This window comes from Centruroides sculpturatus, unplaced genomic scaffold, assembly GCF_000671375.1.
Source record: "Centruroides sculpturatus isolate CEXI.00-Female unplaced genomic scaffold, Cexi_2.0 scaffold129, whole genome shotgun sequence".
In the NCBI taxonomy this organism is placed as follows: domain Eukaryota; kingdom Metazoa; phylum Arthropoda; class Arachnida; order Scorpiones; family Buthidae; genus Centruroides; species Centruroides sculpturatus.
This window is the reverse complement of record NW_019384478.1, coordinates 65,396-82,048: the sequence shown is the minus strand read 5'-3', so window position 1 is coordinate 82,048 and position 16,653 is coordinate 65,396. Positions and strand designations below refer to the sequence as shown.

General features: G+C 29.6%; 1 protein-coding gene across 1 annotated transcript in view; it reads right to left on the bottom strand.

Moving 5' to 3' along the window:
• LOC111621392 (mediator of RNA polymerase II transcription subunit 14-like) overlaps positions 1 to 16,653 on the bottom strand; it is a 122,546-nt gene that overhangs the window by 102,726 nt on the left and 3,167 nt on the right. The window contains exons 2-4 of the mRNA XM_023363499.1: positions 11,393 to 11,568; positions 4,915 to 5,047; positions 1,468 to 1,597 (exon numbers count right to left, since the gene is read on the bottom strand). Of these exons, the coding sequence (XP_023219267.1) occupies positions 1,468 to 1,597; positions 4,915 to 5,047; positions 11,393 to 11,547 (418 nt within the window). The 5' untranslated portion in view covers positions 11,548 to 11,568. The remainder of the gene's footprint in view (positions 1 to 1,467; positions 1,598 to 4,914; positions 5,048 to 11,392; positions 11,569 to 16,653) is intronic.

Sequence of the window (16,653 nt, the reverse complement as noted above, 5' to 3'; positions counted from 1 at the left end):
TTTACAAACAAAACAACTTGCATTTAAGATTGCATGCCAATTTTAGATCAATTTATTTGGGTGTAGAAAACAGTAAGCAAGTCCTACAGAACAGGCAAAGTCTTACAGAAATGCAGCCAGTTTAGCTGCGTTTCTGTAAGACTTTGACTGAAAAGAAAGCCTTAGAATAATTACAGGCTCCATATTAAAATTACAGTTAACCCCGATGGCAATCTTTTGATAAAAAAATATAAAAATGAAATAGAACAATTATACCATTCATCTTCTAGTGAATACTTTATGGAAGGATAGATGAAATTTTAAAGCTATAAAAAGAGTAATAGCATGAAATGGCATCAGAAGTATGCCTGATGCTATTTCATGCATTGGTGTGGAGAATAAATAAAATAAAAATCACACTTTAATTACTTGTGATTATTAAAGTGTGATTTAGCGTTAACAATCTTACTTCATCACCTAATGCTTGCTGAGAAAAAGTGTTTATTAAACAAATGTTTTCACCTATTATCAGGATTTAATGTTAATAGTGAAGACAATTTATTTTTCTCATAATGTAGAACTTTTAGATTTCTGAAAGTTTGACAAAATGACAGGTTTCATTCCAGTTGAACTTTTATCAACTGCATGTAAACGTTTGCTTCCTTTTGTTCCGCATTATGTCTATTTCCTAAAATTGTAGTAATAAATATTTGTCTTCAGTAAATGAAACAAAAACTAAATGAAAATTTATAATGGAAATACATTAAAAAATATAAAAATCTTGTTTATCATTTCTGACAGATTTTTGTGAAATAATTTTGTGTTATACAGAAAACAGAAATAATTTTGTGTTATATATTTACTATTTATTTTTATTTTGATAAAAACCTTAAATCAAGAAATATGAAAAGAACAACATATGCTTGATTTTAGATTAAAAGAGTTCATTCATTACATAACAGAATTCATGGAAAAAATGCCAATCATTCAAGATTAGAATGTTGGTTTTCCAAATGTTTTTGTTTAACTGTAAATTTTATTGGTGTTTTCAGAAATTAAAGTGTTTTGTCCAAATTTAACTTCTCTTGTGAATTATTTCAGATATTGAACATTAGAAAGCAAGTTATTTCAAATTTTAAAATTTATTTTAAATCAATGTAAGATTACACGTAATCAGTATACTCAATGCAATCAATTCATAGTAAAAAATAAATATATCATTTTTTACAGCAGACTTTTATAGAAACATTAGTAAAATAAATTAATCTAATTAATGATTATCTAATGATTATAACTATACATCACTATAAAAAATTATAAAATAAATTATAATATATATAATCAAACATTATCAATTAAATAATCAAAATATTAGAATATTTTTTAAATAATGAAAATTCAATAAATTGATATAATTCCTCTTTGATTAACAAATTTTGTTTTTTTCTTTTTTAAATTGTAGTTATAAAAATATACACATAATTTTACCTATTCGAAGACTTCTCATTTGAGAAGGAAGATCTGAAGAAACCAATCGATATTGAATGATTTGATCCAAACGAAGCAAGGTTGATTTCTTCTCACTGGGTGTAATTGGATCAGGAGGGACAATTTTATCCTATTAAAAACAATTTTAATATATTATTAATCTCTTACAATTGTTATAATAGCTGTAATATATTAATGCACTCTTGTTGTTTTATTATTTTTTTATGAAANAATATAACATATATTTAACATATATGTTATATTTTCAAAATATAAAACATGAGAAAATATATTATCTTAGCTTCATATTTTCACAATTAAAAGTTATTAATTTAGAAAATATGTTACCGTTTTTAATAATATATTCATTTTAAAAATTGCACATGCTTGCAATTAAATTTAAAAAATTGTGAAAATAAATAAATATTTTATTTATTTATTTTGGTGTAATTGATACATTTATTTCAAATTTTGAAACCCCCAAAAATAAAATTAAACATTCCAAAAAAAACATATCAATATTAAATAATAAGTCATATGATAAAATAAATGTGTTGTTTAGAAATAATAGTACAATTGTAACTAATATAGAAATTAACACAAGTATTTTTTTCAACTTCCAATGTGCCAGAGGGTAAATGAACAGTGAAGTTCAGAACTGTTTTATTTACAAAAGTCAGATACACCTCTCAGCTACTTTTCTATGTAATTACCATTTCAATTTAGCATTTATCATATTGCGGCATCAGCTTTTCTATACCCTCATCAAAAAAAGTTGCCACAGATCACTTAGCCAATCTTTCACACTGATCTTTAACTCCTGAAGAATTTGAAATCCCTGCTGTCCTAACCACCATTTCAAATGAGTGAACAAATGGAAATCACTCAGTGCTAAATTTAGGCTGAACAATGATGATGATCATCCTCTCACTGAAGTACAGACATAGTAACTCCTTGCAAAGTTCAAATAGGAAATGTTTAATCATTCAATGAACAGCCCAGACTTAGTACTAAGTCATTTACATCTGTTCACTAACTTGAAGTGATGGTTAAGAGGGCAGGGATTCCAAACTAACAGAGAGTTGAAGGCCAGCATGAAGAGCTGGATAAGCAAACTGGTGGCAACCTTCTTTGATAAAAATTTAGGAAAGCTGGTGCCATAATAAGACAAATGCCTAAATCAAAATGACAATTACATAGAAAAGTAGCTGGAAAGTGTAAATAAGTGTATCTAAATTTCAAAAGTTAGATACACTTATTTAGTTAGAAAAATTTTGATCTTCACTGTTCATTTTATTTCTAGCACATCAGATAATATTGAAAAAATACCTCTTATAAATCTATTTCATACAGTGTAAGAAAACTACTTGATGTTTTTTGTTAAAAGGACTTAGTTAACTGTAATAATTCATAAAAATCAATTATTATATTTCTTATACTATTAAAATCATTTTAACAATTAATTTCAGAAGATGGCATGTTCTTATTATGAAATTTATTTATGCGATATTCTAATAAAACATTTCAATATAATCTTGTAAATAGTAAAAATAAACTGTGAAAAATTTGACAGAACAATAAGTAAGTTGTTATACTGAGTTTGCACACAATCCACAACTCACTTTGATCTTGATTTACCCACAATCTCAATTGTAACTGTTGCTAATCAAACATCGAGCTGTTTGCACAGGCAGTCTGATTGAGAAGAACCTGACTATTGCAAGCGATGATAAAACTGACATAACTACATGATATGTCATGAACATTAACAAACAAAATGGAAATTTTGGTTAGAAATAATTACTTTTTCTTGCCATATATCTAATAATAGCCAGATCTCATCATCTCTCCAAATATCATTTTTATTTCTCTGTTGATATCCCAACACATAATCCACAGCCATCTTGTTTCTTCTCATGCATGTGGGATTGTGGAAACTCTCTTATGACTGGATCTAGTTTCAAAAACTCTCTTGAATCAATTGCGATTGAACCTCATTTCAGTCGAGAATGAAACGGTTGAGAGAGGTCACATCACGGCATAGTCGCCAACCTTGATCACAATCTAGATTGAAATGCTCAGCGTGAATGGGGTATTAGGATTTAATACATTTTAATATTACACTTTAGAAATATGCCTCTTAATGACAGAAACAGTATTCTTTTACAATAAACAACATATAACAGACTTTTTTAATTAAAAATCAAAAATATATTTTTTTGATTCTTAGACAGTTGCATATTTAAATAAAAATGAGAACAGTTAATACTGAAAACACAGAATATTACATTAAAAAGAACTAAATTTATTTTATTTTATCACACAATTTAAAAGAAATAATAATACATGAAATACTAGCATATCTTATTCAAAAAATTAAAAATCCTAATACCAATAATTGTTTATTAACTAACCAAACTAATTTATAAATACAGTTCATCTCCTGCATTCAACAAGAAACATTAAAGATGATTCACCAGATTATGTAAGTAAAAAATACAATCACAATAAGCCAACACTAGAAGAAAACCCTCTGTAAAAGATACTCTCCTTCAATCAAAAGATTAGTCTGATAATGAGTTGCCATATACCAAATTATTTCTTGGTACTGAATATGAAAAATGTTCTCACTAAAATAAATACATTCCATTCAAAATGATTAAATGTTTAAACTAAATTATTATTGTTACTAACTTAATTAAATTAAAAATTAATTCTTTGTTAAATCATATGTTTGCTTTTATGGTAATCATCTAAATTTACAATTGCTATATTTTATAAATAATCTCTAAAGAGAAAGTAGTTAATTTTTGCATAATTGATTGCAAACTATCTGTAATATAGGGAGAGCTATATGGAGTTGAATATTTTCATAAAGTTTTAAATCAAATTAATTTTACTTCAGAACATCTATAAATTAACAAATTTAATTTTTTTTTTATATGAATAAAAGAATTTAGTTCAACTGCAATAAAAATTTGAATCCTTCAAATTAAACATTAGAAAAAATAAAATAATAATAATAACAACAAATATATGTCACAAACAACAAAAAATAAATCATCAGAATTTTTCCCATTTTATAATAATTTTAAGAATACTACTAATGTAAATCATTACATACTAGAAGTTTTTATTGGAAACTTCCCATTTTAAAACTTTATTTATATTATCATCATAACATATTTTTATTTTATAATTTTAGTGTTTTATATATATATTTATAAAATTTATATTACTTACTCAATTACATTAATATAATGCTTTAAATTTCTGTTAAAAATTACTCAAATTAAAACTTTATTTCTGGAGTTAAAATATGGTAACACACAGAAATAGTTAATAAACCTTCAAATTTCTAAATTTAAATAAATAGAAAAATATTTGAAATATTTTGAAATTTTCAAAAATGTAACATTGAAAGAATACAGTAGGATAAATACATACATTACACTTTTCTACTTTGGAGGCACTTGCAGCCCATTTAACAAGGGCCAATAAACGAACAAATAGCTGGCGAGCTCTGCTTGCAAACTGTACTATTTCTATTTTTCTTTCCATGTCTGTTTTACGTGGCAAGCTGTAAAAATAATTTATGAAAGAATTATTTAAGTTACTTTTCATGAATTGTTTAATTACATTGTGCAGTTTCAAAGTTCTTCATAATAGACAATTTTAACACCAAGAGTAAGTGTGATTTTATAACTTAGATTAAAAAAATAATAAAACTTTTCACAAATTTAATTTTATAATGACATTGTAATTTTTAAAATAAAAAAAAGCATATTTTAAATGTATTTCATGGTATAATATTTTAGATAAAATTTACAATGAGTCATATTACAATAAATTTAGCAACAAAAATAAATTTTCATGTAAACAAATACTCATCAGGTCATATTATATTAATTTTATAACCAAATAAAATTATGGATGAAATAAGTAAATTATATTCTTCAATTTTATTTCATGAAACATCGCCTTTACCAATTTGTACATAGGCTGTTTTTTTTTTCAACCTCCAATGGTTCATAAAACAAAGACAAGGGTAAATAACAAAATGAATTTACAGTGGTGCCTCTTACAACGTACTTAATCCGTTCCAGGTGCATGTCCGTTAAGTGAAACGTCCGTTATAAGAAACGCATTTTTCCATAGAAATACACATTAAAACATATAATTCGTTCCGCAGCATAAAATAACTGTACTGTACCATAAAAAATGAAAATGGAGCAGACACCAATTATGCCGGGTAGTCAGATATTGTGAGGAGGAGGTGGAAGAACACTTTCTTTACAGATTCATACAGATACAGACTTTTTACACATTGCAGCGGATTGTTTTTTAATTAATCGGAGTCAGATTCAGGAGAGGCTACCGGAACTTGCAGGGTCAACTTCTTTTGTTCCATCCTTTGTTTTTGCCCGCTGGTTTCTTGAAAAACATGACCAAGGTGAGTGTTTCTCTTTCTTTTTTAACACCTGTCGGAAATGACGGACAAAGGTGTCATCGTAGAGATCATTGATCCTGTTGGCATCGGCTCTGTTTGGATAATGAGTGTTGGTAAACTCCTGAACCTCTCCCCATTTGACAAGAAAGTTTTTGTCAACTTTCACTCCTGATGATTTCTTGCTTTGTTTCAATTGAAATCATCTTTCTGTTTTTTTTAGAAGCCATGATGCATTATAAATGACTTAACTTGCCAGATTATATGATACGAATAATTCTTTATTAATTAAGATCACTAAACACTTCTACGAGCTACTCTTGCTCCGTTTGTTTTTTACAACCTCTTTTCATCCCGCCAACTCGGCATCTACACAATTACATTTCGTTTATTTGAATCGTCAACATATACTGTATTACATTACATTTAATGTTTATTTAAATCATCAACATATATTACATTACATTTCTACTTCAGATATACTAATAATACATTCTAATAATACTAATATATCCTAAAAATAACAGATTGTCATTGGCAACGGCAAAAGAGTGGAAACATTCGCACTTGTTCGCAGAAAGACCGTTGTTCGTCTCACGTAACTGCCAAACGGAAAGTCCGTTGTTCGCAGCAAGTCCATTGCTCGAGTCACGTAACGGTCAAACAGAAAGTCCGTTATTCGCAGCGTCCGTTATACGAGGCACCACTGTATTACCAAAAGTTAGGTACAAACATGGTTACTTTTAGACATAATCACTGTGAAGATTGAGGCATTTGTCATATCTGTGATCAAGCTTTTCCATTCCCTTTTCATAAAATGTCACTGCCAATGACTTGAGATGGGCCCTAACAATGTTTTGAAGATCATCATTAGACTCAAACCTCTGCTCTCATAGACACTTTTTCTGTTCAGGAAAGAAGTGGAAGTCGCTTGGTGCTAAATTGGGGCTATATGCTGGGTGTTTAAAGGTGTTGAAGACTTCCACCCAGTTTGGAACTTTTTAATGTGTGAAGACTTCCACCTCTTTCCTGAACTGAAAATGTGGCTAGCAGGGCAGAGGTTTGAGACTAATGATGATCTTCAAAACAACATTGTTAAGCCCATCTCAATTCACTGGCAGCAACATTCTGTGACAAGGGGATGGAAAAGCTCATCCACAGATATGACAAATATCTCAATCTTCAAGGTGATTATGTCAAAAAGTAGCCATGTTTGTACCTAACTTTCGGTAATAAATTCATTTTGTTATTTACACTTGTCTTTGTTTTATGCAGGGCTGTGGAGTCGGAGTCATGGAGTTTTGGTGTTTTAGCCGGAGTCGAAGACGTCAAAACATCCGCTGAATCCGACTCCTTTTTACTTACCAACTTGTTATGTATATAAAACAGAAAAATATTGGAATCGTGTCAAATTTGATCTTCCAAGTTTTTTTTGCAAATCTACATGTTTGGAGAACTCCCGAACCCCTCAAAAAAGTCAGTAAAGGGGAAAAATTTGCGCGTGTGTATGTGTTGGTGTCTAATTAGTTTAATTTCTTTATTTTCTGTTCTGAGATATTAAACAATATCTCAGAATGGGTAAAGTTTAAGAAATGAAATGTGGCACTGTAGCTTGCTTATAAAGGGGCATTAATACTATTAAATTTTCGTTCTTAATTAAAGGTCGACAGAGTGAAGACATAAAAGTGGTCATGTGTCTTAATGAATATTTTACTCGTTATTAGCGTTCAAAATTTAAAAAAATAAAATAAAACTTGTCTTTATCCTCAAAGTAAGCTTTTTTGCCATTTTATAATAGTACAGTAAAACCCGTTAAGATGTTCTTGCCTAAGATGTTAGAATGTATATGGGGACATGGTTTAGTTCAACCACTTTGACACTTAATAATTAACTCCTGTGTCCTCATCTGACTCCGATTCTGACCACTCTGACCACAGAAATTATTAGGCTTCAAACAGGGTGAACAAAATCATGCCACCCAAACACAGTCTAACATCCACTCATATAGAAAAAACCTTGAATCTTTTGCATATCTCAAAATTTCAAGGTGTCTCGAGTCCAAAAATGTAAAAATTTGGGAGGGGTCATTTTTTGACCAAGCGCTACACTTTTCCTCTGTTATATATAACAGCCGGAAAAGTAAAAATTATTGAATACATATTTATATATTACTTAAAGAAATATTTTAGCTTTGGAATAAAAAGTTTCTATGCTCTATCTTTATTAGAACTCTATTTATTGAATCTTTTATTCTGAGGTCACGTGATGACGTCAGAATTTCTGGGTCTCTTTCGGTAACAAGTCCACCCCTGGTCGGAGTCGGATGGTAAGGAAAAGTTCGAGTTGGAGTCGGTATATTTTTACATGACTCCACAGCCCTGGTTTTATGGACCATCAGAGCTTGTAAAAAACAGCCCTTGTATATATAAAAATAAAATTCAATTCAATTCAATTTTATCAATCTATTCTAGTATTACATAAGAATGACCAAACTGATTTCTATGAAACTTTGTATTTAGGATAGTCTCGGAAAGGATATAGGCTACTTTTTATTTCCAAAATCAATCTATTTTATAAGATTTGATAGAATTGTGATATTGTTTGCATGTGATTCTTATCATGTCTTTAGCATGGATATAAAGTTTTGCCTGGAGGCCAATGTATGTGAATTAACCCATAAAATTCAAATACAAAAGGCTAATGTGGATAATTAATGGATGAAAGTGGACATCAGGAAAAGCTGATCAAATGAATTTGATTGGTCAGCTTGTTATTTGAGCAAAACATATGCAGTACTGAACACATGACCACCATTGTCATTTTTACTTTCATGGCTCTGTTATAACAGAGGTAAAGTATGGCTTCAGTCAAAAAAAATTATCCCCAGATTTTTAGATATTTGGACTCAGGACCTTGAAGGATTGAGAAATTCAAAAAAAATTGGAGGTTTTTTCTGTATGTATGGATGTTAGTGTATATGTGAGGGGTGCACAATTTTGTTTGCCTTCTTTGAAGCTTAATAACTGCTTTTTGTTGAAAATTTCTGAAAGTTTGCAGGGAGGTTTGTTTATTAGAGGATTAATGCTATTAAATTTTGGTGATTAAAGGTTGAGGGAGTGGGGATATAAAGAGGTCGTGTGTTGTGTCTCAAGTAGGGTCAGACTTAATGATGATTTTACTCATTATTATCATTTACAATTTTTATAAAACTCATCCCTACCCTCAAAATTAAGCTTTTTGTCATTTTATAATAATAAAAAATATAAAAAGACTTTGTAATAAAATATCATAACAGATTGTGCCATCAAATGTTGCCTGGAAAATCAAGCAACTCATTTCTAGATTTTTACTTGTGTCAAACTGTCCCCAAATTTCTTTCAAAAATTTGTTTTTTGCCAGATTATGCTGCACTGGATTTTTAGTTTGTTATATTTTGGATTTCTGAATTGGGTTTTGAAGACACTAGTTTTCCACAAAAATCTCTTGATTTATATATGTAACTAATTTCAAATTAATTTTACCAAATGTGATCTCTATAATTATATTGTATGGAAAGCTTGGATAGATGAGATAGTGAAGTTTAGAATGATTATATTTTATCTGAAAATGAGTCAAAAAAGTCACAATAAATTTAGTGCTAGGAAAGAATAATGAATTGAAGTTTTTACTGTAAATGAATTTCATTAAAAAGTCTTGGCAAATACCAAAGTTAGAAAAGTACATTTTGAAATTTTCATTGACCCAAAGAATTTGATTTAGAGCTACAAAAAACAACTGCTAGTTGCCATTATTTTTCAAAAACAGCACATGGCTTCAATTTTATCACTGATTGGTTTGGCAATGAAGCTGAGAGAAAATTTGACAGAATTTGCTCATTTCTCTGCTGTACTTTCATGTGATGTCAAGCAATTACTGATTACTGATGCTGCTAAGTTGCAAATATGTTCAAACTAACCAAACATGTGCATATTGTGATTTTGGGAGTACATTAACTTTATTTAATATTTATATTATTTTCTTGAGCATAGCTCAGCTTGTTTATTAATTCTAAACAAATTATAAAATATATATATTTATATATGAAGTAAAAATACAAAAACTAGTTTATTATAAAATTACAAGTTATTTGTACACTAGATATAACTTTCTTATAAAAATCAAATTATTAAAATTTTTCCAAATAATAGAGCCATTATAAACATAAAATTACTAAGCAATCATTGTAACATTTATTTGTTATTTGCTGAAATAAGAAATATAATTAAGAATGAATTGATTATGATTTTATCATAATTACTCTCAACACAAACAAAACATTATTATGAGCCTGTACACAAGTTGCCTGCAAGCATTTAAGAATAACAACTCAACCAAAACATTTTTTACATTTTTGGGCTCCTGGAGTGTTCAAAATGTTGAGAAATAAAAAAATTTATAAATACAAAGTGGAGTCAAACTTTTACTGATTACCATATTTTCCCTATGCTATATTCTATAACAACTGGGAAATTAAAAAAAATATTAATTTGATTACTAAAAGCAACCAAAACGTCTAATTGAAAATGTTTAGAGTGAATTTAAATTGTTTTGATTTTGCAAAGTTTTGACTGTATTTCATTTTATTTTTAAAGAACGTATCATCAAATACACTCATAACAGATACACATTTTTTCCAATTTATTTATTTTATATGGCTTTCAGACATGACTATCATCTTAGTAATTCCTATAAAATAACATTTTATTTTTTAATTCTATATAAAAAATGAAATATTTTTGAAATATATGTTTAAAAAAAGCAATGTATTAACAAATTAATAAGATAGAATTTCAAGGAAAGTTTAAATAAACTTTGCATTTCTGCCCAATGTTCAAAACTTAATATAGTATAATGTAATTTAACTTCAAAATCAAATCTGTAAAAGTACACAATTTAATTTTGTTTATAATATATTAATACAATTCCTTTTTCTAAACAAAAATTACCTATAAAGAAATTTTAACACTGGAGTAAATAAATTACCCAACTTCACTGCCTGTAACCGGTCTAGAATTAATCGTTGTTTTCTTCAACGGTTAATTCTAGACTGGAAATTCGAATTCATATAGGGAATTCCATAGCGCCTGAAGAAGAATCACATTAGGTTAGAAAACGTTTGCAAAGTCCTCTGCATTGGAGAAGAAGAATACCGGTTACAGGCAGTGAAGTTGGGTAACAAAAATTAACTATCTTCAAATGCAGAAATTCATCTAAATAATTAAAATTTTAATGCAATTTTTATTTATTAACTTTAATCACAACAACAATACCTACCAACATGATTACCGGTGTTAATGAATACTCTTGACGAACCTTTGTCCGGTAACGTTTAAAATTCATGAAACAAATTTTAAACGTTACCAGACGTAAAGGTTTGTCGAGTGTGTTCTTTAATCACAATTTGACATTAAAAAAAAAATTTTTTTAAGTAAAACTTACAGTTCAGCCAAAACTGTGAGTTCATGATAAGTTCTTTGCAATACAAAATCTATAAGCCTTCCAAGAGATATATTTCCACCTCCAGATGGAGGAGGTCCTACAACCTGCATGGCTGCTATTGGAGTTTGACGCCCTTCTATTGGTCTGGGAACCATACTGTCTACTCCAATTTATTGCTGTAAATAGATATAAACATTTATATTAGCATGTATATTAATATTATATTTTATCAATTAATATTAACATTTCTTTGAAATATATAAATTTATTTAGAAGACAAGCTACTTTGTTATTAAAAATTATATAATAATTCTTAATTATTATTTTCAGGTTTTAAATGTTGGCTTAATTAAGATTTTTTTCATAAAAGCCTTTTGTCTTTGGAAGTTTCACCAGAAATTTCTAATTTCTACAGACATTGTGATAAGATCAACAAACATTTGAAAAAATTTTCATTAACTAATAACAGAATAATAAATTAGAACTGTAATCTACAGAGTGGCATACAAAAATGTTTAACAATCCAAGAAGCCATATTTTCTTTTTGAATTAAGGTGGAGAGATGAATAATATACTATTGAATTTTTAACCTAACATTTTTTCAATTCTTCCAAAGAAACTGATTAAATATTTACTTCTCAACACACAAGATTACAGTGCTAAAAGGAAAAAACACCTAAAAAAATATCACAAATTGTCCTTGCATCAGAAAAATTTGCATTATTATATTATATTTGTTCATCAAAAACTTCTATAAACATTTACATGACCAAAACTGATAATAACTAACCTCTAGCAGAGAATATGATTCCAATGTGATCACACAAGAGTGTACAAAGCAAACATAGGCATTAACTAGTTGAGAAATTTCCAGGTCAACTCACTGATCTTGGTGACTACAGAACAAATATTTCTATTCAACACACTAAAAGTAAATTTTTAGTTAAAAACAAGTAAAATTATACTCTTTCTATTTCCGACTTCGAGGATTCTATGATTTCTATTCAATATTGTCAGGATCATATAAGAGTATTGATTCGATCTCCTCTTCCAGCGTATATAATCTAACTACTTAACCATCGACGGTTATTACAACGCCGGCTGGTAATACGCCTTGCCGGGGCTTGCGATGGCCGGTTGAGAGCCGTATGGGAAGTAGGACGTGGGCACTGAATGTGTCCCCAGCCGGCGTTGTAATAACCGTCGATGGTTAAGTAGTTAGATTATATACGCTGGAAGAGGAGATCGGATCGGAGGTCCGGGTAGCGTAACTGGCAACGCATCTGCACGGTAAGAGTATTGATTGTTAGTAGACATTAAATTCAAAATGTTTATTTAGAATTGTGGGTTGTATGCACAGTTTGAAAAGAAAAGCAAGAAATGCATGAAAAAATGTTTGAAGCTGAATTTGAATTTACTTTTCAAAGTGTCAAGATATGTTTTTGTTCCGAGGGAAATTTGAGTATCAAATTCAAAAAGTAGCAAAAATTTTAGGATATCACTACATTGTCTCACTTCAAAAAAAAGACCAATATAACTGAATACAAACAAAATTGTCTGTTTTATCTTTAATTAAAATTCATTTTCAAACAATTTTCGTGTTTTATGACAAAGATCTATGAGAGCTATGATCCACTGGGCAAAAAAAATACAGATTGAGGAAAATAATTCTGGTATATGACTAATACAGTGGAACCTCACTTAATGAGCATAATTTGTTCCAGAATCTTACTTGTAATGTGAAACACTCATTAAGTGAAACAATTTTTTCCATAGAAATTAATGTATTATAAAATACGATAATACGATACAATTAAATATCAGAAATTAAATAATTTGACTAGAGGTAGGCAATTATACTGCCATCTTGTATTAAATTTAATAATTATAAATAAATAATTTTTAATTTAGATGTTTTTAAAATTTAATTTGGAATTGGTCATTAAATTTAATACGAGATGGCAGCATAACTGCCTACCTCTAGTCAAATTAATTAATTTCTAATCTTTAATTAGTCTTTACATAGCCCAAGAATTTGGCATTTTGTTTGGCATGTTTATTATATAACAGGTGATGGTTGTTGATGTTTATGCATAATATGTGTGAACACAAGTTTAGAAAAATGTTTGATCACAAGCAACACTAAGATGCTAGCAGAATGAGTGCTAAACACAAATTGATGGAGCATGTGCACAATCTGGGATTTCCCCTCTCCTCGTCACTCATTATACGAAACATCACTTTATTTTCTACAATGTTTATTTTTGTTTTTCTCATTATGCGAGGTGTTCATTAAGAGAAGTTCCACTGTATAATAATAGATATTTTATATGTAACAAATATTTTCATTGAATGTAAAATTCAATCAAGCAATATAGTTATTGGGTTGAACCAAAAGTTTGTTCAGTTTTTAGAAAGAAACAAAATATACTATTTTGAAATAAATAAAAACCTTTAATCCACAATGCATTCACCCTTCTGTTTGATAACCTTACACCACCTGACAGGTAGTTTCATAATTCCGTCTGTGTAGAAGTGGGTGGGTTTCTGATTGAAGAAATTATCGATGTGATTTTTGATACCTTCTAGAGATTGAAATTCTATGCCATTTAAAAAATGAAATATTTTTGAAATATATGTTTAAAAAAAGCAATGTATTAACAAATTAATAAGATAGAATTTCAAGGAAAGTTTAAATAAACTTTGCATTTCTGCCCAATGTTCAAAACTTAATATAGTATAATGTAATTTAACTTCAAAATCAAATCTGTAAAAGTACACAATTTAATTTTGTTTATAATATATTAATACAATTCCTTTTTCTAAACAAAAATTACCTATAAAGAAATTTTAACACTGGAGTAAATAAATTACCCAACTTCACTGCCTGTAACCGGTCTAGAATTAATCGTTGTTTTCTTCAACGGTTAATTCTAGACTGGAAATTCGAATTCATATAGGGAATTCCATAGCGCCTGAAGAAGAATCACATTAGGTTAGAAAACGTTTGCAAAGTCCTCTGCATTGGAGAAGAAGAATACCGGTTACAGGCAGTGAAGTTGGGTAACAAAAATTAACTATCTTCAAATGCAGAAATTCATCTAAATAATTNGTCAGTCGTCCTCCAAAGTTCGTCCGCTCAAGAATTTATACCGTGCAAAATATCGTGCATCCGCCGACCTTATCATAAGTATATCTTACCCACCTAAGTGCCTCAACACCAGTCGGATACCTCCCTCCGAAGTTGCTCCTGTTACCTGAACACTCTAAATATCAAGAACATTCCATCCAACACCCCAAGAATCCTGACGGAGAATCATCCAGTCATCAATCCTCGACTTCTCTATAAGGTATTTATCCACACGCGAATATCCTGTAACTCTCTCTCTCTCGCGACAGTTAGATTCGATAATCTAGGGATATAGAATATGGATATATATATATCAATCCAAGATGTCTATGATCGTATATCATGTACTCCTGCTCGTTAAAATAAATTTGTTATTGTTTATTAATCTGGAATCGAGTGAATCACTTCCTCGTTTCTCTCTCCTCACCTCTACTCCGAATCCAAGCGCTCACACGCTACCGCTCGCGAAGCTTTAGACTTAACGTCGCGAGTTCCGAGTCCCCTAGAGGCTCGGTGGTGTCATCCTGACAGGGCGCCAAAGAGGTGCCGACCCCTCGGTCACAGAGTATGCTTGACACACACAGAAAATTAAATTACATATGTACAATAGCTGTATAACAGGGATATCGTATAAGTGAAATTAATGCTCTTAATGCTAAATTTTGTAATCAAACAAATAAGCAAGCTACAACGAAGAACCAAGGACGAAGAGTAGTTCTCAACTATATACTTTCCTACAATCGATGATTAAAAAATTATCTCACAAGAATAATTTAAGAGTTATTTATCGTTGTAATCCTACGATTTATAGAATTTTACGAAATGATAAGAAGAAAGGAAACCGCCGTTTCCTTTAATTTAAGTGACCGCCGTTTTAATTCAGATCTCGTTTACGTTGGTGCCACTATGAGACTTTTAAAACAGAGGCTTAAAGAACATAAGTATTCTATTACTAAAAACGTGGACAGCACCGTCCTTGCAGCCTTCGCTAAACATCAAGATATTAGTATTCATTGGGACAAAGCATCCATAATTAGGACAGCCACCAACAAACAAGTACTTAAACATATTGAAAAACTTGAAATTTACAAGGCGCATGCATATTAACAAAGGATTCTTCAACCATAGAGACGCAGAAAGTCTGTCCTGCACATGGAAATCTTTTTACCATGACGATTAATTTTCTTAATACTTTATTTAATTTAATTCTTTACCACGATTAATTTTTATTAATATTTTATTGTAATTTAATTTTGTTTTTTACGTTTTATTTTATTTTGTAGTAATTAATTTCAATTTTTAAACTGTTGTATTGCTTGCATTCTATTTTACGTTCGTTTTAGTTTTAAAATGGTTTAACTGAATAAGACAATTAAATATAGTCGAAAACATTTTTATTTTTATTAAATACTTCGTTGCTGGAAATACTAAGGTGTTTGATTATTTTTAACATACATTATTATGCAAATTAATAAAAAAAATTAAAGTAAAATCTACTTATTTTGGTCACCTGTTTCCCTTTCCTTATTTACTCTGTTAAAATGACCTTGTTTAATGCTGTTTCATTTAGCACTTATTTGTTGTCTAGAAAAGTATCCCCCGTGTGAGAAGCTGGAGGCAGAACGAAAGCCTCCATTTAAGATTGAGAATTTTCTCTAACTTTCGTATAACACATAATGCAGTTAAGTTATTGTTATGTGTGAAAAACAACACAGACTGCTTTACATGCACTTGAGAACAGATAACAATGGAGAAAGTAGATATACTGACAGAAGTGTTTATTTTCCCATTGATGATACATTGGCAAATGCGTCTCAGCTATGGATTCTGTCACAGGAAAGACTTCTCACACCCCCTTGGAAAAAGACATTTGGATATAAAGGGTTTGCTCCCGAGTTTAGGGTGCGGACTCACCTGATCGTCTACAACAGCGATGTAGACGATCAGGTGGTACGCGTACCCCTAGGGGTATGCGATAGGTCGTTTAGGGGTACAGAAAAAAGTTAGTTATTATGGCAGAAAAAATAATATATTATGTATCACAAACTAATAGTATTAAAAAATTATTAGATAAAAAATATTCCTTGCAACAATCACAACTTTATTATACATTTTTTCTTTTAGTTTTTTT